Below are 25,912 nucleotides of genomic sequence, written 5' to 3' on the forward strand. Positions count from 1 at the left end.
GCCTTTGTGGGGCCCATGGGAAAACCTTTTGATCTGCCTGATGTTAGGGCAGGTTCGGGAAATTCAGGAGAGGCCAATCAGATCTGTCTAGAAGCGTAGAAGGGAGAATAAAATACAGATAATAAATACTATGTTAAAATGAGGTTCAGGTCCCATTCGCGCACAATGTCCCACCAGTTGGAGCTCATACCGGCCTTGCGGCGTTTGTGGACTTCCTCGATAACGGAATTGACGGTTGCATAAGAAGACAACCCGGTGCGTTTCATTTCTAACAGCCACGAGTAGTATCTGTAGCGAAGATCCTCGTTATCAGACTCGACTTCGCATGCACAGATAAAACCAGGGAACAAAAATGGAATGACTAGAGCGCGGGGCTGTCTCTTGTTGAACTCGTTGATTGCCTCAAGGTGCTGGATTACTTGCAGTAGCGTACGCTGGAGCAATGTGCGATTGACATCTTTGGACATACGGTAATGGTAAACAATCAGGGCTTTATGACAAGCGTGGCAATGGTGGTTCAGCATTTCGTTGATTTTCGGACTCAGGGCTTCTGAGCTTGTGGCCTCGATCTGAGATTTGTAGGTGGCAAGCTGGGCTTCTACCTCTGTACACTGCAAAATTAACTCGCTTGAAAATGTGCCCGTATCACCTCCGTTTGCTTCACGCTGGTGCAATGCCTTACGAGATACCGACACAACCTGTTTGAAAATGTATACCAGCGGTGGAGTAAGTCCGTGAATCAGTTGGGTTGAAACAGCTTCATAATCACTCGGTAGTCGGTTGCTGCTTGCCGCGGGTAGATCAGATGGTTGCTGAGCCCTTGCAACGTCTCCAATGTGGAAAATATCGTCCACCATGCCCATGTTGTCATACTGGCTAAAGTATTCCTCTAGCTGCAAGGGATCATTCATGTAATTGAGCGGCCCCTGACGCGATTGCAATTTCTCGAGTTTTTGAATTTGCTTGGGATCCTGAGGAACGACAACATCATCGAACGTTTTATCGATCCATGCGTCTTCCAGATCATGCTCTTGGTGGATAGCACCCAACTCCGATTGGTGGGTCATAACTGTTGCCTTTTGAAGGAGAGTAAGCATAACACAGATGCGATGGAGAATTTTGGCCTTTCGGCTCATTTTAGGTCGCGTGCGATACCGTACATTGATTAACCGCTGAGCAGCTCCCAAAGGAACTTCGCCGGAACCTGTTGAGCCTTTGACCATATGCAGGGTAGCCATAGACAATAGGGCAACCAGAAGATCCTTGTATTTGCCAATATTAGAGCCCTTCAAACATTTTGAGAGCCAATGCTGAGCCTGGGTTTCAAGACGTTCACCCAGCTCGGTATAATACTGGTAAGGCATAGATGCAGGATCGAATTTCAAACGCAAATGGAATGCTGCAATAGCCGTCATGGCATGAAGACCTGTATAACGAGCAAATGTTGTTTCGCCTGTGCAAGTGATATCACCTATAGCTGCATAGGCTCGGGGCAAATAAATAGTACGCCACGGGTTACGATCGTGGATTACAACCATCATATATGGTGTGACATGGTCGCGGTAGTGCTCTAGGAGAAAACGAGACAAAACCAAGAGTCTTGGGGCCGCAGTCAGATCGAACTTTTCGTCCGGTGGTAAAGGAGGGAGCATTTCAAGAGGACTAGGCTGGAAAAGCACGTCTTCGTACTTTTTGTCGATACCTGGGAACGTCGGGGCAATAATAGCGCCCAGATCTTGCTCAAAGCCGCCAAATCCATCAGCATAGACAACGTCTCCATAGGGAGAAAGGCTTGTTCCATGAAAAGATTGTGGAGACGGCCCTATGCTTGACTGATTGGTTATAAGGTGACCCTGATTAGCAGGCGAAGCGTACCGCGGGTTCATAAAAACCGGTGTGTCGTTGGGAGATCGAACTGGTGGGGTGGGAAGAGCCACAAGTTTACTCCGCTTTCTTGGGAGCTCTTGCGCGTCGGTCACACCTTGAAAGACCGCAAAAGGACCAGCAACCGCAGTTTCGCCTGGAGCAACAGCACCATTGTGCAGTTTTACCAGGAGGTCGTCCAGTTCATTGTACGTCTCGTACAGCATGCTGGCAGGATACTTTACAAAATCGACTTGCCGCCGAAGCGTATCGCCTGGGTTTGGATCGCTGTTTGACCCGACCCATCTCAATTTGATTGAATAGCCCTCGCACTGCCGTTTACCCTTGATGCATTGCTGGCAAACCGGCTGCTTATTGTCGCACTTGATTTTGCGGCTTCGGCACGTCCAACAGCCGGTATACGACTTTGTGCGCACAGCCATAACTCGATTGTATAACTAGAAATACTGTGGCTAGCACGATTAACTCTGCCAACGCAAATACAGCTTCTTTCTTACTTTCTGGAGGCGTACTTAGGAAAAAAAAAAGATTCCTGACAAATGTGGGAAATCTGACAATGCCACCCGAGACGAGGCGACGGAAGAAGGCCAATTTATTCACGAATGATTGTAAGTATTGAGTGTGCGCATGGACCGGGAGCAAACTAACGTCAGTAAAGTCATTGCTGTATGCATATGGCGATGTGCCGAACCCGTATCCGGAGACGATAAGCGTGCTAGAGGACATTCTGCAAGAGTACATTACCGCGATATGTTTCGAGGCTCACCGGGTTGCCAGAGCAGGCAGCCGGCAGAAATTGAAGGTGGAAGACTTTAAATTTGCGTTGCGGCACGATGCGATCAAGCTGGGCCGCGTGGAAGAGCTGCTGGCCATGCAAAAGGAGATCAACGAAGCCCGCAAGACGTTCGACAACTCAGAAGGCAAATCGCTGTCCAAGGTATACGACGAGAAAGAAGACGCTGCGGCAGCCGCCCCCGCCGAGGAAGGCGATGCGAAGACGCCGCAGAACCCAGAAAAATCGCCAGCCGGCGGATCGTAATTACATAGAAATGAATGTTGTTTATTTAAAGGTCAATGTGCGTGAGGGTCGCGGTGCGGCCGACGAACTTGTTCCAGTACATATGCGAATAATAGAGGAAGAAGCGCCAAATGTTTTTAGGAAAGTCCAGGTACGATTGCAGGATGAAGCCGACGGCCTTGCGGAACACCTTGAGGCCCAACTTCAGCTGATATGAGAAGCTCTGGCTGTATCCGTACTTGTCTGCGACTTTGCGACGGAAGAAGCCAACGCTTTCGACCGAATGGGAGATGCGGGCGAAAGTGTTGAGCAATGCAACGAGTTCGGAGCGCTTGAACGAGGAGAGGACTTCGCGAACGGCAACGGGGTCGTCCTCAGGGCGCTCTGGCAGCTCAAGCAGGACCTTGAGCGATGTGCCGTAGCCAGCAGTCTGCATCTTTCCCCACAACCGACATCTCTCGCAGCCCACGCAACTCATGAGTGCGTTGACGTTTCTCACTCGGCGACGGAACTCGTCCTTGAGAGCTCGACCTTCAGGTGTCATAAATAAAGCTGTCTCGTTAATACCCCGCGGGTACTTGTTGATGCGACGAGATAGGCGCCACAGGTGGCGGCGGACCTCGGTATCGACGCTTTCACAGGTGGTTGAAAACGACAAAAGCTCGAAGTAATTGGCGAGCTTGGCCACAGCACGGCTTACAAGGACATAGTTGAAGTAGAGATGGTTCAGTCGGTCCTCGTGGTTGCCAACACGCTCGACAAACATGCCGACGTTAGGGCCCCAGTAGCCAGAGGTGGTGTTGAGCCAGTCGTAGCTCAGGTGCGTGGAAACCGACGCATGCATACCCGATAAAAGCTTGTAAAACAGCCGCTGCTCAACACACTGATCGTCCTGGTTGATGAGCGGCAACGGCTCTCTCTCATCAACGCCCCGGGCGCCGCGCTCAATTGAGTCGGCAAACATAGACATCATTGCACTATGATCTGTCACCGCCATGGGCTGGGCTCGGGCCAAAGACGCGCCTGTGCTTGTAGCATAATCGTCGCCATTGTACCCGAAACAGTTTTCCTCGTATACGGCACGCCACAATCGATGGGCCTCTTCGCCAGAGTAGCCTGTGAAGCGCTCGATGTTGTCGTTTAGATCAACCCACACACCCTTTGCTTCGTCGCTCTCATCCTCGGGGTAACAATAATCATGTCTGTCAGAGACGCGGCCCAGGTATGCGTAGATGCTTTTTTCCTCGGGGGCACAGCCCTCCAGAGAGTCGGCAGGTGCCACCGTACTGACCGAGTTGTCGCGTAGTTTACCGAGATACGGCGAGCGCCAGATCTCAGGCAGGTGCTCGTCAATAGGCTCGATGGCACAAGCGTGGTTGCCGCAGATACCGTCGCGATTCACAAACGGACAGCGGTCCTGGCTGAGGTCGACTTTGTAAACGCTAAAGTACGGATCCTTGACGATATTTGCCACTAGTTCAGCAATGTCCTCATTGAGGTCGTCCACTTGCTCAATAGTCAAGTCGGTGTCGCGGATTTTGTCCTGCGGACAATTCACCACGTATGGTATGCCGCCTGGCGTGACGGACTGGCTCTGATTAGCGCTTGACTTTGCAAGAAATGCTGCTAGGCAAACCGCACTCAGAATATTCATTTTTTTTCTTGGCGTCCCAACTGTCTTTTGGGTCTACCCTACAACGAATTATCCACTCTTTTGTTATTCGACGCGCTAAAGCCTCAAGTTGCTCTTCCGGTCGTGTGGTGGCAGAAACCGAGATTGGGCATGCAGGCTGCCTAATAGCTGCATAAAAATCTGAATAATTTTTGTCAGGAGACTGAATTTTAAAAACCCTTCGAAAATGGCGAAAAGAGTAGCGGAGGACCTTGAAGAGAGCAAACGGATCAAGATAGATACCAAGGAGAAGGAGAAGAAGCCCAAGAAGGAAAAGAAGGACAAGAAGGAGAAAAAGGAAAAGAAAGAAAAGAAGGACAAGAAGGAAAACTCAGACAAGAAAGAGAAACCCAAGGAAAAGAAATTGGGTGCCGCCGTTTCTGTTGCAAATTCAGAAGACGAAGAGGCGTTTATCAAAGAGAACGGTGTGGGTGTAGAGGTCCCTGAGGGTGTCTCGAAACAGCCATTGTTTTTGGCAATGGACCAGGTTCCTGTTGAATCCGGCCTGCAAAAAGTGCTCAGCCAGTTCCCCAAACCGACTCCAATCCAATCCGCCACCTGGCCCTATTTGCTTCAGGGCCTGGACGTCGTTGGTGTTGCTGAGACGGGCTCGGGTAAGACTCTGGCATTTGGTCTGCCGTCTGCTCAGGCAATTCTGACCCAAAAACACTCTGGGATTTCCGTGCTTATTGTTTCCCCTACCCGTGAGCTTGCTATGCAGATTGACGACAACCTCAAGCTTCTGACTGCGGAAACTGGTGTCAAGGCTACCTGCGTCTACGGTGGTGTTCCTAAATACGAGCAGCAAAAGCAGCTCAAGACTGCCAATATTGTCGTTGGTACTCCTGGACGATTGAAGGATCTCATCAACGATGGGTCGCTGAACACTACCCGCGTCAAGTACCTTGTTTTGGACGAGGCCGACCGCATGCTTGAGAAGGGATTCGAGCAGGACATTAAAGAGATCATTGGGTCCACGCCGCAAGAGAACCGCCAAACAGTGATGTTTACTGCCACCTGGCCGCCGCAGGTGCGTGATCTTGCTGCGACTTTTATGCGTCCACAGGTCATCAAAGTGTCTATTGGTGACGCTGATGAGCTGACCGCCAACAAGCGGATCAAGCAAATCGTCGAGGTGGTTGATGTTCACAACAAAGAACGCCGGTTCCTAGACGTTCTTCGCCAGTATACAAAGCAAGACTCCAAACAAAAAATCCTCGTGTTTGCCCTGTACAAGAAGGAGGCCTCGCGCGTTGAGCGCTTGTTGAATTCAAAGGGATACCAAGTGGCTGCTATCCATGGAGATCTGAACCAGTCGCAGCGTACGCAGGCACTGGACGATTTCAAGACTGGACGTTGTAATTTAATGCTTGCTACCGATGTTGCGGCCCGCGGTCTCGACATCCCTGCCGTGAAGGTCGTGATCAACCTCACTTTCCCCCTGACTGCCGAGGACTACGTCCACCGCATTGGCCGTACTGGCCGTGCTGGTCAAACAGGTATCGCTCACACTCTGTTTACCGATCAAGAAAAGCACCTGTCTGGAGCCCTGATCAATGTGCTGAACGGTGCAAACCAGCCCGTTCCTGACGACCTGCTCAAGTTCGGATCGCACACCAAAAAGAAAGAGCACAGTCTCTACGGCGCTTTCTTCAAAAACGTCGACCCTAATGCCAAAGCCAAGAAGATTAAATTCGATTAAGTATATATATACATATGAAATGATGGTTAGCTGACTGCCGCTGAATAATTATGAATCACCAGGTGTCGCTGGAGGGGCCCCAGACCAAAAACCGGATTCTAAACACGGAACTGGCGGAGAATATCCGCCATCTGATGCCCATGAGGCTCCAGGTATCTTCCAAGTGGGAGCAAGCATACAGCCTGGAGGGCAATGGTGCCTCCTTGCGCACTTTATACGACCAGGTTCGACCAAAGACAAAGTACCAACACGGCTATGTTCTGCTGCTGCGAGATTCGCTGGGCGGCGTGTTTGGTGCGTACTCCAACACCCCGTTCAAGGCAGAGACCGGGGGTCACTTTTACGGCAACGCAGACTCCTTTTTGTTCAAAGCTACCGGAGATCGATTCGAGGCGTTCCCCTACACTGGCGAGAACGACTTTGTAATTTTTAGCACCCCAAAGTTTTTGTCTTTCGGCGGCGGCGACGGCCATTACAGTCTGTGGATGGACGACAACCTCGACAAAGGCGTGAGCTATCGCACGCCAACATTTGGAAACGAGGTTCTCAGTGCCGAAGGCTCCAAGTTCCACATTGTCGCCGTCGAAGTGTGGCGGGTTTAAATATCTAATAAAGATCTATAGTGCACCAGGTCTTACTTTTTCTTTAGCAGCGGAATACTCAATCGGGTGGGCCATACGGACCTTTTCCGACAGCGCTGTCAAATGGTGGTCTATCCAGTCGAGGTCGGCGCTGATCAGCCGCACAAGCTCTTTGCCGCGGGCGGCAGTCTCTTTTGACCGCGGCACTAACTCAATTGCCTGTTCTGTGAGCTCCTCCAAGTCGCGCACTGCCGAGTTTGTCAGACCCGACAACTGCGCCTCTATTACCAGGGCTCTGTCCAGCGGGAGCGGGTCGAAAACCGCCTCCACCTGTGTGACAAAATCATTGATCGAGAACTCCTCCGTGGAGCTTATGGAGGCCGCGGATCCGGCGTACGAACTCGATTCTGCGTCCGAATGCATTTTAGCATAAAGGCACGTCGCACCCGCCCGATTAGCTCATCAAATGGAAAGCAGGCTACGGCCATTTGGCATTCTGTTTGGGCGGTCCCTGAACAATCTTATCAAAGGAATCAGGGCGCGTAAAGATGCCGACGAGCTGGAGGAGTACATAAAGGGCGTCATCGCCGAGTGTCGGGAGGAGGCGCGTTCGCCAGATCTCGATCTCAAGGCGATGGCGGTGTTGAAGCTGGCCTATCTGGAAATGTATGGCTACGATATGTCCTGGGCCGGATTCCACGTGCTTGAGGTCATGTCAAGTCAAAAGTTCCAGCAAAAGCGGGTGGGGTATCTTGCAGCTATGCAAAGCTTCAGAGCCGACCCGGAGCTGCTTATGCTCACGACCAATCTGCTGAAAACAGACCTCACTGCGCCTTCACAGGAACGTGCGGGAATTGCGTTGAGTGGTTTGGCTACAATTGTGTCTCCGCTGCTGGCCGCGGAGGTATCAGAGGACATCACAAGCATGCTGAACCACTCGAACTCGTATGTACGAAAAAAGGCAGTGCTGGCAATTTACAAGGTGCTGCAGCAATACCCCCAGGCACTTCCGGCTGTGCTGCCTCGTTTGAGAGACAGGCTAGAGGATTCTGACACGTCTGTGGTGAGTGCTGTCGTCAATGCGCTGTGTGAGCTCTCTCATCAAAGTGACGACCCCAGTCCTTTCCTAGAGTTTGCCCCACAGCTATTTTTCTTATTGAAGGAAACCCAAAGCAACTGGCTGCATATCAAAATTCTTAAACTGCTTGCGCTATTCACGCAATATGAGCCCCGCCTAGTGTCGAAGGTCCTCCCGCACATTGTTGACTTGATCCACAGCACGGATGCGACTTCTCTGCGTTATGAAGCGATATCTGCGATTCTGCGGGGCCGAATGGTTGCCAGCGATGACTTTGAGCTTGTGAAACTCATACTGAACCACCTGAGAGATTTTTTACAAACAACCGACCCGAATCTCAAGTTCGTTGCTTTGACTGCTCTTTCCCAACTGGTCAAAGTCAATGCTGGCTTTTTGGCTGCTGAACATGAAATTGTGCTGGAGTACATTGACACGGAAGACGCTACATTGCGACGCAAGGTGCTAGATATGCTCCCTGCGATCGTAAATGAAGACAACCTTGTAGATATTGTCACGCAACTGCTGGAACAGTTACGTGCGACGGACTCTCCTGCTTGTCCTGAACATAAGCAGCTACTTGTTTCCAAGATTGTCGCTTTATGTTCTACTGACAACTACAGCCTGTTGCCCAACTTTGAATGGTACACTGAAACGCTGGTTGATATTGCCAAACATGCGTTCAATTATGTCCCCGAGGCTGGTGTTATTGTAGGAAACCAGCTACAGAATGTGGCGGTTCGAGTCAAGAGTGTACGCGAGTCTGTGGTTTTCGCGTGCCTTGATCTGTCTTACAATGCCCCACTTGTTGCCAAGCAGCCTGAGATTCTTGAATATACCTTGTGGGTAATTGGAGAGTATATCTCTGACTATCTTGATTCTACGCGTCAGGCGATTGGTCCTGATCTGCTTCGAAACCTGCTGTCACTCCCGCCCTGTCTTGCTACAGTCCCTGCTGTTACAAAAGTGTTTTCGCGATACATTTCTGTTTTGCCGTTGTGGATTGATGAAACACGTCTGCAAGTAAGCGAGTGTATTTCAGAAATCATATCTGTGTTTTCCAAGTTTGCTACCAGTGCGAGCTTTGAGATTCAAGAGCGAGCTGTTCAGCTGCTTGAGCTGTTCAAACTTGCTGCCGACGCAGTCGCTGAACATCCGGCAGATAGCGATGCTGCTCCTGCTCTACTTACCATCGCATTCCCTTCTTTATTTAACGGTTTTGAGATTACACCGGTTGCACCTTCGGCCCAGCGACGAATTGCCATTCCACCTGAGCTTGATCTTGACACGCCCATCAGTGTAGTCGAGTCCGAATTCACAGAGTCTGAGTCCGAACCCGAGTCCGAGCTCGGGTCGGCTACTGAGCCCGAACCTGAGCCTGAAGCTCGAGACGCTAGAATGGACGTGTACTACATCAAGTCGGCCTCGCACGAGTCGAAAGAGGCTTCTGTCACGTCCGAGCTGTCAGATTCCAAGCCGGTTCACAGCAAAGAACGGCGCAAGATTGAAAAGGTCAAGGTGGAGATCGCTCAGGACGAGACAATTGAGGGCGAAGACGACGAGCCGGTTGCCAAGCCGGCGAAAAAGTCGTTGTTCCATAGCGAGCACATTTCGGTCGGCGACACGCGTCCGGGTAATGTGGTTGTAAAGCACAAGAAAGTGAAAAAGAAAAAGAAAAAGCCGGCCAGTTCGTAGCATGTACACTATTGAGATGCCTAGACCACTTCGCACTACATCGCTTTAATTCGCACCTATAGAATCTATCGCCAGATCGCCAGATCGCCAGGTCACCTCGCACTACATCACACTACATCACAGCTATAGAACCTATCGTCAGATCGCCAGATCACCTCGCACTACATCACACTACATTTAGATCATCCATCGCACCTATCACTCGCTTGATGACATGTACACTATCGCAGACCCAAGTGTTCTAACCGGGCTCAGTCGATGTATTTCGGCGTTTGCGCGCATCAGCGACACTATTTCAATTGACGGCACCCTAGACAAACTCGAGCTAAGCTGCGTGAACGCTTCGCGAACCGTTGTCGGCCGCGCAGTCTTCCCCAGAGACTCCTGCTTCACAGGCCTGGGCACTGAGCGGGCGATCCAGATAAAGTCCCGGGCCGCAGACACTGTCTTTTCTCGAGTAGACCAGTCCAAGTGCGTGCTAAAATTCGGGCGAGCACACAATGGCGTGGAAGTGCTGGAGGTTCTGCTGGAGTCAACCCAGGCGGGCGCAGTGAAGGTCTGCCGGATTCCGTGTCTCGTTGTCTACGAGCCAGCGCCAGCAATTGATTCCCCAACAAACTTGTCTTACTACTTTTCTGCAAACCTGAACTTTTTCAAGGAGATTCTGGCCAACTGCATGCCCGCGGCAGAGGAGGCAGAGCTACGGTTTCTGAGCCATCGCGGGTTCACGTTCAGAGCCTTCAGAGACAAGATGCGTACTGATCAGTCAAAAGTGCGGGCAGGAGTGGATACTAGCGTGGAAAACGAGCTCCGAAGGTTCGGCAGGCTGCAGGTGCTGTCGCCGTGGGCAGGCACCATGCGACTGAAAGAACTACGAACGGTGATTCAGCTATGGGAGCAGCTATTTCCTCTCAATTCAGTCGACGCACTATTTAAACAACCGGGGCAGCCTATTATTTTCGAAACCGAGCACACGGTTTTGAAACTGGCGTTCATGTTTCGGTTCACCACCAAGCCCCATCGCTCAGCTCTCGACAACACGTCCTCAGTGATGATTCGAATCGGCGACAGAATCGAGCCGCGGATCTCAGCGCTGTACGGCCGCCCTCAGTCGTTCATGAGGCGAGCAGCCGAGCCGGAGCCTGAACCCAGCCAGCCGGTCGATCTCCCCGCACCGCAGCCAGAACACCCACCGCCAGCTCAATTCGTTGAATACGCCGAGGAAATTGGTATGACGCAACCAGCATCCCAGGCAGTTGGACTTTTTGACGATGATAGCTAACTATTTATTTTCAGACGCAGACTCGACGGCCGCTGCAGCATCCACAGGCTCGGCGGGAGCCTTCTTGTCAATGTAGTGATACTTAACAAACCGGTAGCCCTGGCCAAGCTGGGCACCCTCATTAACAAAGTGACAAAGGAACAGCAACGGGTTCCAGGGAGTGACTTGGGTTCTGGATGTTAGCTCAATGAAACAGCACAGCAAAATATACTTACGCATAACGCATGAACACGGCAGAGTATCCGATAAGCGAGAAGGTCATGGGCCCCGAGATGAGATCAGGCTCCTTCTTGAGATCCATTACCGCCGCGAGGGGAATTCCAAAGTTGGAGACAGGGCCCCAGAAGTGGGTGGAGCAGAGGTCTGCAGTTAGCATTGGCACTGGATAATTGGCTCCGTCACTTACATTTCAGGAACGCCTTGCTGAACACATAATCAGTCGCCTTCTTGAACGAGCTCATGTGGTTGTTGAAAATGGAAGGGAAAGGGGAGGTCTTTGGCGATGACTACTAGTTGGGATTTTCCCCTCAACCGAAAATTGGCACTGCATGTCCGATCAAATATATCCGCCGCCGCCGCCGCCGCCGATTGGAGGTAAATTAGAAGAAGCCACTGGCTTAGGGAAGCGGGCGGGCGGCGAGCTGGGGCCTGAGCCCAAACGCAGCAGGCCGGACGGATCATTAGAAAAAGTTAATCCGGCAGTGCTAGCTGCAGCCCAAAACGTCCAGGAGTGGATCGCGGCCCGCCGCAAGAACTGGCCGACCACAGAGCGGACACAGGAGCGCCAGAGCGCGGGCGAGCCCGTTGCCGACACAAAGGCCGCACAGCCCCCGCGGCCGCCCAAAATATGCCGGTACTTTGCCCGGGGCAAATGTCGGTCGGGCGACACCTGCCGGTTTGCCCACGTCGACGCGGCCGCGGCAGCCGCCCAGCCAACTATTTATAAGAGATTCGAGCCGCCCGTGCGCAGCTCGCTGTTTATCAAGCTCATGCAGACCGACCACGACGGCGAGGACGCCCGGATCCTCAGCCTGATTGCCGAGCTGGATGCGGCGGGGAAACTAGACAAATAAAACGTAACAATATATAATTACGGGGGTGGGGAAGAACCTCCTCGAGCATGCTTATTTCTTTTTCAAGGGAGCGAAATAGGGATGGCCCATTGCTTCGCGAGCGGTGAGACGCTCCTGGTGGTCGTAGCGCAAGAGCTTGTCGCAGAAATCTATGGCATCCGGCTGGGCGAGGGCGCGGTTTTCTTGCTTGATGAACGAGGACCAGGCCTTGCGGGGGAAGTTGCCGATCAAGTCGTCGTACTCGTGGGACAGCTTGAGCTCGTACTTGTCGAGGTAGCGGTAGAGGTCGTCGGTACCCAGGACTTTTGCGATCTTGACCAGCTGGTCGGTATTAGAGGTGCCGTGGAAGAAGGGGTCTTTGCGGAAGATCATCGCGGCAAACATCGCTCCCAGAGACCACATGTCGAGCGAATAGTCGTACATCTGCAAGTCGACCAGCAACTCAGGGCCCTTGAAACAACGAGAGGCCACACGTACATTGTATTCCATTCCGACATGGTAGAATTCGGCCAGGCCCCAGTCAATAAGGCGCAGCACTTTTTTCTCGTGGTCAATCATCACGTTGTGGGGCTTGACATCGCGGTGCATGATGCCCTTGGAATGGCAAAAGTCAAGCGCCTTGAGCAGCTCGTTGATGTAGTAGCGGATCTCGTAGTCGGTTAGCTTAGGGTACAGGACACGGAAGTCGGTGTTGTCGACATATTCAAAAATAAGAGACGGCGTTTTCGAGAGCGGGTCGCGCACCACGTCCAGCAGGGTCACCACGTTGACGCCTCCAGCCAGGTTCTGTAAGATCTTGATTTCCCGCTTGATTTTCTTCTTCTTCACCGGCTTGAGCACCTTGATCACGCACCTCCCGTTCGTGTTGATGTTGATCCCTTCAAACGCCTCCGAGTATTTGCCGCGCCCGATTTTGCGTACAACCTCGTAGTTGGACTGGGTGCCCCAAAGCACCGTCACGTTGTCGTAGTCCCAATACGAGCTGGGCATTTTGAGATTGTAGTCCGCGTACACGCGTGCCACTGACTTTTTCATCTTTGCAGTTCTGGTCGGTTTCCTGTCGTGTTGGCTGCCCTAAAATATAGCCCAAAGTCTAGTTAGGATGATGGCAAAGAACTTTTGGCTGTTCAGCTGACAAATGTTATGGGACGGACGGTTGGTGGTTCACGGCGACGGCATGGACCTGGTCCGCCGGCAGAACGGTAACAGCGATAAAAACAGCCCCGGTGCGCCCATTGTGGCCGTGGATGTCCAGATTTTCTGCTCAGACCCGCGAGTCACCCTCTCGGACCTCCCGCAAACTTTGCATCAATTAGCCTTTGCCAACCCGCGTCTGCTGCCGCTGTGGTCGATTCAGACGCCAGAAATGGCCGTATACTCGCAAGATTCGCTCGCCGCAGACTTCTTTGCCAAAGTGTCCGCCCACAACCTCGGCGTGCTCGCCAAAGTGCCCGACTCAGACACCCACATGCTGTTCTACGCGCTCGACGAAACGCCCGCCCGGATCTGCGCTCGGCAACTCCGCCTCAGCCAGCCGCCTTCTGACGAGCCGGTCCAGGCCGCCGAGAACTCGCTCGCCAGCGTAACGTCACCGCAGTCCACCATCCCGTCCCCGGCGCCAATTGTGCCGACACAATGCGGCATAGACGGCCCGCGAAAGGCTCTGCAACAGACTATACTGGGCGCCATGCGGCTGAGAGGCATTGACAGGTCTCACAGGGACTACAAAAGTATATATCAGCACTGTCTACGGGCGGCAGAGTTCTCGCTACGAAATTGCCCTCAGCCTATCAGCCTGGACGCAATGAGAGACAAAGTCGAGGCTCTACTGGCTGTTCTCGAATGACCGACTCCGCCGTCCTGCTGCTCAACCACTAGCCTTCGGGTAATTGTAAGCCCACCTGCAGAGGGTGGGGTATACGGTAAGCCATGTGATAGGTCGCAAACGGCGCGACGGCGCTGTTCCCCGGGCCGGAACCAATTCGGAATGGGCGCCGACCGGCCGTGGCGACGCATTGCACCGCCCAAATTAGAAATATTTATTCTACGTACTCCTGCCGCTCCCAATCCCGCCGGTCTAGAGTTTTCCATCGCGTGGTCTCACCACGGATTCTTTTATATAAGCGCCTAACCCCCCTTTCTCTGCCACCTCACTTTTTGCCAACTCCAAACGGTAGCTAAAGTCCAGAGAGAAAGATCCTATTGAAAAATTATCATGCCCGAGGCCGCTGAGACACCCAAGAAAGTTATCCCCCTGTCCGAGATCTCCAAGCACAGCTCCCGCGATGATCTGTGGGTTGCCATCAATGGCAAAGTGTACAACATCTCCAAGTTTGTTTACGAGCACCCTGGTGGAGAGGAGGTTCTGCTGGATGTTGCTGGCAAGGATGCCACCCAGGAGTTTGAGGACGTCGGCCACTCCGAGTACGCTGTCGAGATTCTCGACCAGTACTATGTTGGCGAGGGCAACCCCGAAGAGCTCAAAATCAACGAGAAGCCACTGGGTGTTGCAGAGTTCGACTCTTCGTCTGATTCCTCTTCGTCTGCCGTGAAATTGTTCCTGATTGCTGCTGCTATTGCCGCGGCCGCTTTTTACTATACCAAAGTGAACTAGTTTAGGTAATTATTTCCTACTTGATTAATAAACACCTGGCGACCGCCAGTTGCCAAAAAAAATTAAAAAAATCTTGTTTCTTTTGGGGGGGGGGGGGGGGGGGGAGGTGGTGGATTGTTCGCTGACACATATTTTTTCGGGGCTGACAAACTGACACCTCCTCGCTCATTCGAAACCGCTACCGGCGAAACAATGATGCCGTTAGCTAAGCAAACCCCAGATTGCCAAGAGCCTAGTTGAGTGCCAGCCCAAGTGCTTTTTGCCGAATAAAGTGACCGGTGCGGCTCTGGAACCACGCTTAACTTGTGGATACAAGAACAGACTGCTCCAGAGCCAACATCTTGCCTGTGGTCCAGGTCGGCCGACCTCATCTGCCCGCTTGGGCCAATCCCGCTCTATCCCTAACCCCTGTTTCGACACCCTGTAGATAACTGTGCATGAAATTGCTGTGTGAGTTTTTTATGGTTGGGTCCTCGGTGCCAATGTGGGCCTAGGCTGCTGTTTCTTTTTTGGGTCTAGGCCATCGGCCACTCATTTTCCGCGTGGCCACGGTGCAAGCGTCCACGCCATCTCTTGCCTTTGCATTCCTGGTCTTGTTTGATGCTGCCTCCTAGTTTGGCGTTGACTCATAGTTGGCCGCCTGCCCTAAATTGTGCAGATGCTTTGGTAACCCGTGGTGCATATTGTCATGCACCAAAATATTTCAGTATAAATATCCCAACCCGCCACGAGGTTCGCCGCCCTGGCCGATTTGAATTTAGAAGTTGAAGATTGAAAAAAGTAACGAATCAGAGATGTCCTTCTAAATCGCTTGTCGCACCCAAACAAAAAGTTAACCGAATTGAAAAATGAAAGAATTATAAAAGTCTCCCCGGTTCGACTTTGTCCCCCCCTTATTTTACTTGTTCACCATGTCCTCCTAATATTGTGTTTTTGATTTAAATTTATTGAAATGTTTACCGAAAGCCTGTTTGACATTCCCCCCTCCGCTCCCCAAGCGGAGCCTGCACCTTCCAATACACTCTCGCCCCACTCGGCGTCGGCCGCTGCCCCGCAGTTTGCCAAGTACGAGCAAGCCTTTGATAAGTTTGCGGCCGCCCAGGTTGCTATCCAGGACGTCTGGGAGCTTGGTTCGACTAGTGCCATGCTTTCTCCCGCTATGATGGCGCCCAAGCCGCTGTCGGCGTTCATGACCCCTCAGGAGCTGCCGGCCGATGTCTATGTGTCTCCCGCCGAGATCATGTCGTCGAGTGCAACTACCGTCCGGTCGAATTTCTCGGACCTGGACTATTCTCCCATGTATGAGAATCCGGACGTCACGGAAGCTCCTGACTGGGATCCTCTGTTCCCGGACGTTGCACCCGCGGCCGCCCCCCAAGAAGACGCCCACACAAATGCTGATGAGCTGCAATGTAACCCTTCTGCTTCTCCCCAGCTGTCTGTGGCTTCTCCTCAGCTGTCTCAGCGTCGTCGCAGCTCCTCGCCCAAGACCTCTATTCGCAGGGGCCCCAACGGCAACCGAGTCGACGATATGGGTATCACTATCTATTCTCGCAAGCCCCGCACGATGCCGTTGCGGCCTGTTGAGATCCCTGAGACTGCCGACACTGCTACGGCCAAGCGTGCTCGCAATACCGAAGCCGCTCGTCGGTCTAGGGCCCGCAAGCTTGAACGCATGGCCCAGCTCGAGGACCGCGTCAAGCAACTTGTTGATCGCAACGAGGAGCTCGAGGCCGAAGTCCAGCGTCTCAAGGCCATTGCCGGCGAGTTGTAAAAGGAAGAATCAAGGCTTTTAGCTTGTGTTCCCTTATGGAGCCTACTGCCTTTTTTTCTTTTTTTTTTTAAATATGAATAATAATTAGACATAAAAAATCTATCAAAAACCCTCGCTGCCGTCAAACCCAGTAAAGCCACAGATTAAGAACATTTTATAGTAAGGCTTTTTGGCAATCAGGTTTGCCCAGTTCCAGGCGGAAGTTAGTCGGCCGTCAATGCAGGAGCCTGCGTCGTAGAAGTTGTCTGAGCCGGACCCGTCAAAGGCGTGGCGGAAAAAGTCGACGAGAATGGTCTTTTTGAGCGAGTCGACCGACCCAAACTGCGACTCGGCCCACGCGTATGCAAAAGGGTCGCGAAGAACCGAATCGAGCAGGGTCAAAACAGTGTTTACGGGATTCAAGATGCGAGGAACTTGCAAGTACTTGTCCAAAAAGAACAGAGCGTTGGGCACGGCACGGTCGCCAAGGTGCACAACCGAAGACCCGACCCAGGACCCCGTCTCCCGCTGGGCCCGAGCGATGACATTGTGCATAACCTTGTGTACGGAGGGGCAGGCCTTGATCCGATTGAGACCTTGGCCAGTGTCTGCCAGTTGGTACCTGATCTTGTCGCTTGTCATATCCGCATCGGCCACGCTCCACAGCTTGTACATGTCACGCATCAGCTCCGACCATAGAGTGAGGGATTGTAGCACGTACTGGTATTGTTTACGATGGTTGTGAGAGAGACGAGCGCCTTGGGATCCCGCAGAAATACCAAGCGAGTGGTGGTTTTCAAACGTTTCCGGGTTAAAGTACTGTTTGAGGCGCTCGATCATGGTCCGCACGGGAGTGCGGTTCGCACTCAGGTATGCATGGTAGTCACCCACTGAGTACAATGCTTGGCGTACTCCTTCAGACGGCAACTGTTTTGAAGAGTATTTGCGAGCCAGCCGCTCAATTGCCAGCTCCTTTTGTTTAATGTCTTTTTGGACTTGCAGTCGAGAGCGTCCCTCGGATCTGATCTCCATTGTGGCCACAAATACCAGGGGGTCATCCAACAGCTCCAGTCCTCCGTGCTGTTCTAAAAAGGACTGCACAGTCAGAATAGGTTTGTACAAATCGAACTCAAGGTTGTCTTTGACCTCAGGCAGTCGTGAATCCATAATCATGTACATGAGCTTGCCGAACGTGGCACGCATACGCTCCGGATTCATGATTTTGTACCTGCGGCCGATCTCAAAAATCGTTTGGTACCAGTCGGCATTTCTAACAAACTCCTTGTCGTCCATGAGCCGCTGGCCCTCTTCCATGCCATTTGCCACGACCAGACCGGTCAGAACCGTACACATTTCTTTGAGCTGCTGAACAATTCGTTTGGCTTTCGACGAATAAGAGTAGACGTCGATTTTGTCCGTATATTCGCTGACGTTCAGAGCGGCCTCCAGAAGACGGAAAAGCTTTCGCTCTTCTGCGGTCAAGCGCATAGGGATAAAGCTCGTATTGTCCTTGAACCGAGCGATTGCAGCTGTTTCGGCGTCCGGGGCCTCGATCTCAGCAGCCTCGGCAGTCTCCACAGGGCAAGGCTCCTCGTGTGCATCAGAAGTAGGCGTCTCAGCGGCAGCGGTTTGCTCGGCAGCAAGCCGTTTGACCTTGTGCTGTTTGCGCTTGCCCGTGCGGTGCAAATAGTCAAAGCAGACTGAACAAAAGTGCTCATCGCAGTCTAAACAAAGCAACTCATGCGGCTGGTCTCCGCATTCGACGCACAATGACTCGTCAATTTCCTCGTCTGAGCTCTGGTCGTGCTTGCTTTCTTTGCTCAAGACCTCGCTGTCCTCGTCCATCAGATCATCGTGGTTCACCTCCAGCAACTCTTTCAAAGATCGTTTACTAGTCATGCAGGACGGCTGAAAAACCAGGAAAAATCTGTTTAGCGTGGGGTCACGTGACCAGCACAGCGAACCACCGCGGGGTCGCCCACGAGCACAGCGGCGGCGTAGCCTCCTGACACGTCAACACTACCCAATTCAGAATCATAGTCATTTACTCGAACCGTTAGTCAATAATGGCAGTGCACTTCCTAACTGGGAAGTCGGATGTATGTGATCTCGAATGAGGTTTCAAAGGTGATGGCAACCTGTTGTGAAAAAGTGATATAGTAGGCCACTTTGACTGCTCATTTTGGCCCAAATTGATGTTCTCAAGCCATTGGGCATAATAAATTTCAGTATTTGTCCGCTGCTCGCTTTTGAGCGTCTCTGCTAGCGTGTGTCGACATCGCGTATATGCACCTCTTTGAATATATAAAGAAATAGCTATACCCACGGGCCAGCAATGGATCCGCAGCTTTTTAGAATCTTGGATGAGTATGCTCTGAGAAACGAGGGCGAGTACTGTGTTACAATCCGTGACAGCTACGGGCAAGCGGCAATCTACCATTTCGGCATGTCACGAGTGGTGTCTGCTATTCACCATACGATGCCGAATGCCGTGGTTTTTCCGCCTGTTCACAATCCGCCTACTCAAAATTCGCGGCTGATTGTGGATGGATCTTTTCCGGGCTATGAAACACCCAGCACACCATCTACGACGTTGACACCGGTGCCGCGGGCGCCCGCTGCGCTGTATACGCCTCCGTCTACGACCAGGAAGCGGACGCTAGAAAAGGCGTTTAGTCTGCCGCCAAAACGGCTGGCAATCCCGCCGCAAGTGAAGCCAGCGCAGCCGGAGCCCGAAAAAGAGGAAGAGGCCATAAGCGTGCTTTCGTCGCTGTTTCTGGAACTGAACCAGCTTATTGCCCGAGAACTAGCTCGAGAGTGGGTAAAAATCAAAGAGCCCGGCAAAAAGACCACGTTTCCTTACTCCGGGGGAGATGAGACCAAGCCCGCGTGGTGGCCGAAACCCGTTCGACACATTGGGCCGCATCATTTACTGCGCAACGAGCGGTCGCAATTACTGGCTACATTATTTGTGATGCTGCGGGGGAAACAAAGAGAACTGAAGGCTGCTATTGATCGGATAGATAACGGTCGCAATGCCGCGCTATTTGCGTCCATGTTCGAAACCCTCGACAGATACCTGCCTCCAGACGACGGCGGGCTACATGACCAGACGGTGATTGACCCATCACTGTTGAGCATACTGCCGCGAAACCGCGGGTGAGGGAAACGCGAATCACGAGATACGAAAAAAACTAGTTAGACATACGAATAAAATTAACCATGCTCCAAACTTTGGGAGGCCACTTGGTAGACGCCAAAGTTCATCTGGACTGCAGGAAGCTGTCGGGACGACATGAAGGGCAGGCCAAGTAAACACTGTTTAATTTTTCACTGATGAGAGGTCTTGGCGACCGGTAAATGACTATAGAACGCTGATTATAGGGGAAAAAGTGATCTATCACAGCGTGTATCACCTGATCAGATTTCAAACAAAGGCGACGCTAAACTCCGAGCATGTGGGCATGATGATCGAAGGTTGGCAGCGAATCGATCGCAACCATCCGTGCTTTCGCCGGCACCAAATAAAATCCCGACGGCAACGCTAACCTAAATCCAAACTCTAACTGAGTGTGGGGACCAACTGCTCCCGGGGAGCGGGAATGGACGGACGCGTGCAGCATCTGCTGGAGCAGCCTTAGTGACGTCACTTTTCGATCCTCTGCCCTGATGTCAGCAACGTTGAACAATGGCACTGTGCGACCAACTGCGCCCGAAACGTATCCGATCTGGCCAAGCGACCAGGTAAAACACGCGAAACGGCCCTTGGCAGAGGGGGCGAAGCCGCTAGGTTGCAGTAATTAACTTTATTTCAGCGGCTAGCGTGCATGGTTCGTGGAGATTAGCCCTCACCATGCATAGTCTCGCCGCGCCTAGCCGCCCTCTGCATTATTTTCCTGCTGAGTTCCTGCAACCTTAGCAGTCTTCCCATAGAAAACGCTGCATAAGCCCTAACGGAGCTCGCCCTAACCCAAACTTTGACCAATGGAAGGTGCAGCGAACGCAGTTTTGAGTGGGCGGTCATGCACGTGATTTGCAGATGATATAAGATACCCACCCCGAGGCGAGGATTTTTTGCCCAACTTCCCTTCAGCTTTTCTGTTCGAACGCCCTCATATTTTGTGTGCAGTCTAATTTGCGCCGGCTTCCGCCCTTTGTGCTAATTGATTTGTTGCGCACAAGCCCAGCGTTTTTATTCGCCTAGATTTCTTTCTACCCCCCCTCCTCATCCTTTTTCATCTTTTTACGTCTTTTAGTGTGGTCCAAAGTATCGTCTGCGATGGCTTTCTAACAATACTGGTCCCCACTGGTTTTATGAATATCCCCTTTCAACTAGTTATTTGCATTTGAGTTGGTTTTCAATCTGGCTACAGCCCCAAAAATCATGTTACAATCACGTCCTCAAGTTCGGCCCGTCGGCTACCAATACTCCACAGCGTGCCACGACAGCGACTCTGACTCGTCTGTGATTTCCGACCGCGGCTGCCGCCCGTTCACTGCTTGCAAGGTTGCTCCTGCTGTGGCTACTCTCGCCAGCACCGCAAGCTCTTCGTATGTGTGCAGCGGAACCGACACGCCTGCCCACTACTCTACGAATACTTCCACTGCTCCGTCACTGACCTGCTCGCCCGAGTGCTGTCTGAAGGCCCAGAACGGCATCCAGTTTGTGTGTCCCAAACCCAAGCGTAACGGCTCGGTCGACAGCGTCAAGCACAAGCGCTTTTCTATTTGCACCCCTCCTCCCAGCGACGGTGCGTTCAACTGGTCCGATAGCGACGACGACGAGGAGTACAGTCGCACCGAAGAAGACGACGACGAGGACGACTGCGACAACGCAAACAGCGTCCTCTACCGCCGTCTGATGCGCCGCCACTCCTCTGTCAAAGTGTGTCTCTATGATGAGGAAGATACCGTCGACGACGGTGAGCAAGCCATGTTTTCTCAGGACCTCTAATATATATGTTCACCGCCAAAAAGACAAACGTATCATATCATGGAATTCCCCCCTAATATTTAAGCATATATACATTCAATTCGTTCTATTACCTTACCGGTTGTTTACCGCTTTTTTGTCGCCGGCCGTTGGCTGTGTGGGTTTCGCTGCAGTTTTCTTTTTTTGCTGATTAGTCAAGCTGAAAAATTTTTATTATATAATTTTCTTTGCAGGGAAAGCTTCTGAACATCATGAGCTACGATAGAAGAAGTGATAATAATCGTGGCTACGGCGGCGGTGGCTACAACAACCGCAATGGCGGCGGCTATGGCGGGCGCGGCGGTTCCGGGGGCCGTGGCGGCTACGGCGGCGGCGGCGGCGGCTATGGCGGCAGTCGCGGCGGGTACGGATCCAAGCCTCCCTTTGAGCCTATTGAGCTCACCAAGCCTGATTGGGACAGCATGACCCTGCCCGAGTTTGAGAAGAACTTTTACCAAGAGGACCCGGTTGTGACTGCCCGCGACAACAACCACATTGCTGAGTTCCGCAAGCAGCACGAGATGACCGTGCGCGGCAAGGACATCCCCAAGCCCGTGGAGTCCTTCAAGGAGGTCGGCTTCCCCGACTACATTCTCAAAGAAGTTGAGCAGCAGGGCTTTGAGAAGCCCACCGGTATTCAGTGCCAGGGCTGGCCCATGGCTCTGTCTGGTCGGGATATGATTGGTATCGCCGCTACTGGTTCCGGCAAAACTCTGTCTTACTGCTTGCCGGCTATTCTGCACATCAACGCCCAGCCCCCGCTCAAGTACGGCGACGGCCCAATTGCCCTCGTTCTCGCCCCCACTCGTGAGCTGGCCGTCCAGATCCAACAGGAGTGCTCCAAGTTTGGCCGCACGTCTCGCATCCGCAACACCTGTGTGTACGGCGGTGTCCCTCGGGGTGCCCAGATGCGTGATCTCGCCCGCGGTGCCGAGATCGTTATTGCTACGCCGGGCCGTTTGATCGATATGCTCGAGGCCGGCAAGACCAATCTCCGTCGTGTGACATACCTTGTTCTTGATGAGGCGGATCGTATGCTCGACATGGGCTTTGAGCCCCAAATTCGCAAAATCGTCGACCAAATCCGCCCCGATCGCCAAACACTCATGTGGTCTGCTACCTGGCCCAAGGAAGTCCAGCAGCTGACTCGGGACTATTTGCATGATGAGATCCAAGTCACCATTGGTTCGCTTGAGCTCTCGGCCTCGCACAATATCAAGCAGATTGTTGAAGTTGTTGACGAATGGGAAAAGCGCGACAAGATGCTCAAGAAAATCCAGGAGGTTATGGAAGACAAAGATTCAAAGGTATTGGTTTTCACCGGCACCAAGCGGGTTGCCGACGATGTTACCAAGTTCCTTCGTCAAGACGGCTGGCCTGCTCTTGCAATCCACGGCGACAAAACACAGTCTGAACGTGACTGGGTTCTGAAAGAGTTCAAGACCGGAAAGTCCCCTATCATGGTTGCTACCGATGTCGCCTCTCGTGGTATCGATGTAAAGGGTATCAACTTTGTTATCAACTACGACTATCCTTCAAACAGTGAAGACTACGTCCACCGTATCGGTCGTACGGGTCGTGCTGGCTCCAAGGGTACTGCATACACTTTGTTCACCAAGGACAACTCAAAGCAGGCCCGCGATCTTCTTACTGTTCTCACCGAGGCAAAGCAAGAGATTGATCCCAAGCTCGCGGAAATGGGCCGTCCTCGTGGCTATGGCGGCGGCGGTGGCCGTTTCGGCCGCGGCGGTGGAAACTACCGTGGCGGTTATCGCGGCTACGGTGGCCGCGGCGGTGGCTATGGCTCGTATCGTCGTCCCCAGGCTTCAACTGGATCCAACACTGCGCCATTGGGTAACAAGACCCGCTTTTAAAATGCAATAGTCAGATAATTATTTTGTTTTTAATTTACCAATCCCATCCTTCCGTATCGTCGTCGGGCTCTAGATTAATTGCAGCTGGTTTTGATGCCGGCGGGGCTGCCTGCTGGCCTGGTCTGGCTGCTGGTTTTACAGCTGGTTTGGCAGTTGGCTTTGCAGCTGGTTTGGCAACTGGTCTAACTGATTTGGCCGCCATTGGGCGAAGTGTTCTTGTTTTGGGCTTAGGAGCAGGTTCCGGTTCCCAGTCCCAGTTTGACTGGAACACAGCAGTTTCCTGAACAATTCCTGTTCCTGCAGAGGATTTGACTGCTGTATTCTCCGTGGCGGGTGCGGCTGCGGCGGCAGAGGGCTGCGACGCTGGCAAGGCGGGCGAAGGGGACGGAGCAGCGGCTGCTTCTGATGATCCCCAAAGATTCATTATACTTGACACAGCACTAGGGGCAGCAGACGCTGTGCTTGCATTACTAGCAGCACTAGAAGGCCGATCTCCAACATCTCCCAACTCTTCAGAGGCCTTTTTGATGCGATCAACTAGCATATCAAACACCCTCTGCGCAATTTGTCTTACCTGGAGACTGGTATCCAATAATGCAGACGCAGCAGGTCCAACAAGTTTTTCAGCACACTCTTTTGGAGTAAAGTGCTGCGAAGTTTTTTGCAGGCCCTGTAACGCTGCCATGCGAACTGTGGTGGTAGGGTCACGAAGACCGCGGGCCAAAGCTGTTACAATTACCGAAGAGCGAGTCGACTTGTCCATCAGTTCCGACAGGTCACATAATAGCACAATAGTGGCCGCACGAATGTCCTCTTCGGCGTCAGAGTTTGTGCGGGCCAGCATTCGTAGTAAATCGCCATTAATTTGCCGGCTTGAAAGCTTTGGTGCAATGTATTTGACAGCTTGCAAGCTTTCTCGGCGAATCACCGCTTCTGTGTCGACAAACCCAGTACCCATTGCTGGGAAAACCTTTGACTGTACATCCCGGTCAGGGACTTTGTCAATAAAGCTTGGCAGGGATCTCAATAGCTCGAGTCTCACGGCACGGTCCATGGATGCAAACAGTTTCATGATTACTGGAACAGCCACGTTTTGGAATTGTGGGTTTTCCAAACGACAACAAAGAGCCAGGGCAAGTCTGATTCCGTCAATTCCTCCTTTGCCGGCATCGACTGCCTTTGAAAGCTCTGGGAGAACTTTGCCGCCAACAAATGCAGCGGGAATATCATTATAGCATTGGTTGAGGGTTATGAGCAGCTGGCTGAATTCGATTTCATTCAAAGCATAAGGATTAGAAGCCCACTCAGCGACTCGGACCAGCGGTGTTTCAAGGGCCTCTTTGGAGGCAGCAGCTTTTACAATTGTGCTTCTTTTACCACTTGCCATTAACGAGGAAATAATCGGCTGGATTTGAGCCGGCATATTGTCGCCCAGCATCGCTCTTGCCAGGCGACCGAATTGCCACGAGTCGACAGCAAAAGCTGCTCGATCGCCACCGGAAGAAACAGCCTGCCACCCTTGGCGTTGGATTTCTGGGGGGCAATTCTGCTCATTTTTGGGTAGTAGCGAACCATAACTCCACAGCGGGGGCGAATCGCTAGGCACGAACCCCGCCAACTCGAATCCTCCAAGCGCCCATTCGCCGTTAGCTGTTTCAAAAAGCGAGCTCAGCTGGATATTACAGTGTGCACACTTTGTGTGTTTATGCAAATTGTCCAAAGTGTCCAAAACCGTCTGCAGGGCCCATTGTCGCGCCATCGGGGAAAACTCGTTCAAGCGAGCAGAAACGGGCCGTACTGGCTCGGTGGCGATTGTAACCTGGCCCGACGAAGTGGCGTAAGAATCAATAAGCTTGAGCAGGCCAGGGATTCTCAGTTTTCGAAGCATTGCGCTCATGTTCTCTGCCAACGGCTGCTGGCCACGCGACGCCAAGTCTGTCGCGTCAAAAACAAACAACGTGCATGGCCTGCCGTCTTTCTTTATGGTTCCTTCGTAGATCTTCCAAATACGAGTGGCCTCCTCCCCAGCATCCAATGGTGCACCCTGCGAAAACGGCGAGGAGCTCAGGCTAAAGCTACTTAGCGTTTTGGTGACGAAATCCATGGCTGAGTCAACGGCGAGTCGGATCAAAAAGTAGTGTCCGGGTTGTAGGTGAAAAAGCACTGTTTATACTATTGGTTGATACATATAGAACCACTCCGAGCCTTTACCCCCGCCCTCCCGCTCGCTCCACCGCCTGCCCTCGCAACCCACCTTTAACCCGTCGCTGACCTCATCTTTTTTTTTTTCTACACCATGTCGCAGGACGTTTCGATGGCCAGCGAGCCAGAGGTAAAGATCAGCGACAAGATCAGTATTCTGCCGGGAGCGTCAGCGGACGGGTCGGCTGTGTCGTTTGAGATCAAGCAGGAAGACCACACACTGGGCAACGCTCTGCGATACATGATTATGAAGAACCCGGACGTGGAGTTCTGCGGCTACTCGATCCCCCATCCCAGCGAGGCCCACTTGCATTTGCGCATCCAGACATACGGCGAAACCACTGCCATCGAGGCTCTGCGCAAGGGGCTGACGGATCTGACCGCTGTGTGCGATCACGTCGAGGACGTTTTCCGGCAAAAGGTCGCCGACGGTAATTACGCAGATACTGCACCTTAAAAAGAGAAATAAGTTATGATATTTAAAAAAGGCCAGTGCTAAATTAGTGCTTGTGCAC

At 52.4% G+C, this 25,912-nt stretch overlaps 20 protein-coding genes across 20 annotated transcripts; 13 read left to right on the plus strand and 7 right to left on the minus strand.

Annotated features, from left to right (window-relative positions):
- Positions 1 to 128: 128 nt before the first annotated feature.
- On the minus strand, positions 129 to 2,306 carry B9G98_02963 (Arginine metabolism regulation protein II; the record flags this gene model as incomplete). Its single annotated transcript, XM_024809520.1, has 1 exon — positions 129 to 2,306. One exon carries the CDS (start codon positions 2,304 to 2,306, stop codon positions 129 to 131), a length of 2,178 nt encoding a protein of 725 aa, XP_024665288.1.
- Positions 2,307 to 2,440: 134 nt separating this feature from the next.
- B9G98_02964 (Transcription initiation factor TFIID subunit 13) lies at positions 2,441 to 2,923 on the plus strand (the record flags this gene model as incomplete). Its single annotated transcript, XM_024809521.1, has 2 exons — positions 2,441 to 2,492; positions 2,538 to 2,923. 2 exons carry the CDS (start codon positions 2,441 to 2,443, stop codon positions 2,921 to 2,923), a joined length of 438 nt encoding a protein of 145 aa, XP_024665289.1.
- Positions 2,924 to 2,948: 25 nt separating this feature from the next.
- Positions 2,949 to 4,556, minus strand: B9G98_02965 (Endoplasmic reticulum oxidoreductin-1; the record flags this gene model as incomplete). Its single annotated transcript, XM_024809522.1, has 1 exon — positions 2,949 to 4,556. The coding sequence occupies one exon, from the start codon at positions 4,554 to 4,556 to the stop codon at positions 2,949 to 2,951; it is 1,608 nt and encodes a 535-aa protein (XP_024665290.1).
- Positions 4,557 to 4,761: 205 nt separating this feature from the next.
- On the plus strand, positions 4,762 to 6,276 carry B9G98_02966 (ATP-dependent RNA helicase DBP3; the record flags this gene model as incomplete). The annotated part of the gene is made up of 1 exon (XM_024809523.1): positions 4,762 to 6,276. One exon carries the CDS (start codon positions 4,762 to 4,764, stop codon positions 6,274 to 6,276), a length of 1,515 nt encoding a protein of 504 aa, XP_024665291.1.
- Positions 6,277 to 6,326: 50 nt separating this feature from the next.
- Positions 6,327 to 6,878, plus strand: B9G98_02967 (Oxidation resistance protein 1; the record flags this gene model as incomplete). The annotated part of the gene is made up of 1 exon (XM_024809524.1): positions 6,327 to 6,878. The coding sequence occupies one exon, from the start codon at positions 6,327 to 6,329 to the stop codon at positions 6,876 to 6,878; it is 552 nt and encodes a 183-aa protein (XP_024665292.1).
- A 15-nt stretch (positions 6,879 to 6,893) lies between these two features.
- Positions 6,894 to 7,280, minus strand: B9G98_02968 (hypothetical protein; the record flags this gene model as incomplete). Its single annotated transcript, XM_024809525.1, has 1 exon — positions 6,894 to 7,280. One exon carries the CDS (start codon positions 7,278 to 7,280, stop codon positions 6,894 to 6,896), a length of 387 nt encoding a protein of 128 aa, XP_024665293.1.
- Positions 7,281 to 7,323: 43 nt separating this feature from the next.
- On the plus strand, positions 7,324 to 9,627 carry B9G98_02969 (AP-3 complex subunit delta; the record flags this gene model as incomplete). The annotated part of the gene is made up of 1 exon (XM_024809526.1): positions 7,324 to 9,627. The coding sequence occupies one exon, from the start codon at positions 7,324 to 7,326 to the stop codon at positions 9,625 to 9,627; it is 2,304 nt and encodes a 767-aa protein (XP_024665294.1).
- Positions 9,628 to 9,841: 214 nt separating this feature from the next.
- B9G98_02970 (hypothetical protein) lies at positions 9,842 to 10,909 on the plus strand (the record flags this gene model as incomplete). Its single annotated transcript, XM_024809527.1, has 1 exon — positions 9,842 to 10,909. One exon carries the CDS (start codon positions 9,842 to 9,844, stop codon positions 10,907 to 10,909), a length of 1,068 nt encoding a protein of 355 aa, XP_024665295.1.
- A 10-nt stretch (positions 10,910 to 10,919) lies between these two features.
- On the minus strand, positions 10,920 to 11,370 carry B9G98_02971 (Mitochondrial pyruvate carrier 1; the record flags this gene model as incomplete). Its single annotated transcript, XM_024809528.1, has 4 exons — positions 10,920 to 10,941; positions 10,992 to 11,081; positions 11,125 to 11,272; positions 11,316 to 11,370. The coding sequence occupies 4 exons, from the start codon at positions 11,368 to 11,370 to the stop codon at positions 10,920 to 10,922; spliced, it is 315 nt and encodes a 104-aa protein (XP_024665296.1).
- An 87-nt stretch (positions 11,371 to 11,457) lies between these two features.
- B9G98_02972 (hypothetical protein) lies at positions 11,458 to 11,982 on the plus strand (the record flags this gene model as incomplete). The annotated part of the gene is made up of 1 exon (XM_024809529.1): positions 11,458 to 11,982. One exon carries the CDS (start codon positions 11,458 to 11,460, stop codon positions 11,980 to 11,982), a length of 525 nt encoding a protein of 174 aa, XP_024665297.1.
- Positions 11,983 to 12,033: 51 nt separating this feature from the next.
- B9G98_02973 (Casein kinase II subunit alpha) lies at positions 12,034 to 13,017 on the minus strand (the record flags this gene model as incomplete). The annotated part of the gene is made up of 1 exon (XM_024809530.1): positions 12,034 to 13,017. The coding sequence occupies one exon, from the start codon at positions 13,015 to 13,017 to the stop codon at positions 12,034 to 12,036; it is 984 nt and encodes a 327-aa protein (XP_024665298.1).
- Positions 13,018 to 13,120: 103 nt separating this feature from the next.
- B9G98_02974 (Mitochondrial morphogenesis protein SLD7) lies at positions 13,121 to 13,828 on the plus strand (the record flags this gene model as incomplete). Its single annotated transcript, XM_024809531.1, has 1 exon — positions 13,121 to 13,828. One exon carries the CDS (start codon positions 13,121 to 13,123, stop codon positions 13,826 to 13,828), a length of 708 nt encoding a protein of 235 aa, XP_024665299.1.
- Positions 13,829 to 14,197: 369 nt separating this feature from the next.
- Positions 14,198 to 14,596, plus strand: B9G98_02975 (Cytochrome B5; the record flags this gene model as incomplete). The annotated part of the gene is made up of 1 exon (XM_024809532.1): positions 14,198 to 14,596. One exon carries the CDS (start codon positions 14,198 to 14,200, stop codon positions 14,594 to 14,596), a length of 399 nt encoding a protein of 132 aa, XP_024665300.1.
- A 952-nt stretch (positions 14,597 to 15,548) lies between these two features.
- On the plus strand, positions 15,549 to 16,370 carry B9G98_02976 (General control protein GCN4; the record flags this gene model as incomplete). Its single annotated transcript, XM_024809533.1, has 1 exon — positions 15,549 to 16,370. One exon carries the CDS (start codon positions 15,549 to 15,551, stop codon positions 16,368 to 16,370), a length of 822 nt encoding a protein of 273 aa, XP_024665301.1.
- Positions 16,371 to 16,472: 102 nt separating this feature from the next.
- B9G98_02977 (hypothetical protein) lies at positions 16,473 to 18,248 on the minus strand (the record flags this gene model as incomplete). Its single annotated transcript, XM_024809534.1, has 1 exon — positions 16,473 to 18,248. The coding sequence occupies one exon, from the start codon at positions 18,246 to 18,248 to the stop codon at positions 16,473 to 16,475; it is 1,776 nt and encodes a 591-aa protein (XP_024665302.1).
- Positions 18,249 to 18,684: 436 nt separating this feature from the next.
- Positions 18,685 to 19,512, plus strand: B9G98_02978 (hypothetical protein; the record flags this gene model as incomplete). Its single annotated transcript, XM_024809535.1, has 1 exon — positions 18,685 to 19,512. The coding sequence occupies one exon, from the start codon at positions 18,685 to 18,687 to the stop codon at positions 19,510 to 19,512; it is 828 nt and encodes a 275-aa protein (XP_024665303.1).
- Positions 19,513 to 20,733: 1,221 nt separating this feature from the next.
- On the plus strand, positions 20,734 to 21,303 carry B9G98_02979 (hypothetical protein; the record flags this gene model as incomplete). The annotated part of the gene is made up of 1 exon (XM_024809536.1): positions 20,734 to 21,303. One exon carries the CDS (start codon positions 20,734 to 20,736, stop codon positions 21,301 to 21,303), a length of 570 nt encoding a protein of 189 aa, XP_024665304.1.
- A 230-nt stretch (positions 21,304 to 21,533) lies between these two features.
- On the plus strand, positions 21,534 to 23,195 carry B9G98_02980 (ATP-dependent RNA helicase DBP2; the record flags this gene model as incomplete). Its single annotated transcript, XM_024809537.1, has 1 exon — positions 21,534 to 23,195. The coding sequence occupies one exon, from the start codon at positions 21,534 to 21,536 to the stop codon at positions 23,193 to 23,195; it is 1,662 nt and encodes a 553-aa protein (XP_024665305.1).
- Positions 23,196 to 23,229: 34 nt separating this feature from the next.
- Positions 23,230 to 25,299, minus strand: B9G98_02981 (putative inactive serine/threonine-protein kinase scy1; the record flags this gene model as incomplete). The annotated part of the gene is made up of 1 exon (XM_024809538.1): positions 23,230 to 25,299. The coding sequence occupies one exon, from the start codon at positions 25,297 to 25,299 to the stop codon at positions 23,230 to 23,232; it is 2,070 nt and encodes a 689-aa protein (XP_024665306.1).
- Positions 25,300 to 25,491: 192 nt separating this feature from the next.
- On the plus strand, positions 25,492 to 25,854 carry B9G98_02982 (DNA-directed RNA polymerases I and III subunit RPAC2; the record flags this gene model as incomplete). The annotated part of the gene is made up of 1 exon (XM_024809539.1): positions 25,492 to 25,854. The coding sequence occupies one exon, from the start codon at positions 25,492 to 25,494 to the stop codon at positions 25,852 to 25,854; it is 363 nt and encodes a 120-aa protein (XP_024665307.1).
- Between the last annotated feature and the right edge of the window lie 58 nt (positions 25,855 to 25,912).

The sequence above is a fragment of the Wickerhamiella sorbophila genome (assembly GCF_002251995.1).
Source record: "Wickerhamiella sorbophila strain DS02 chromosome Unknown contig3, whole genome shotgun sequence".
NCBI lineage: Eukaryota > Fungi > Ascomycota > Dipodascomycetes > Dipodascales > Trichomonascaceae > Wickerhamiella > Wickerhamiella sorbophila.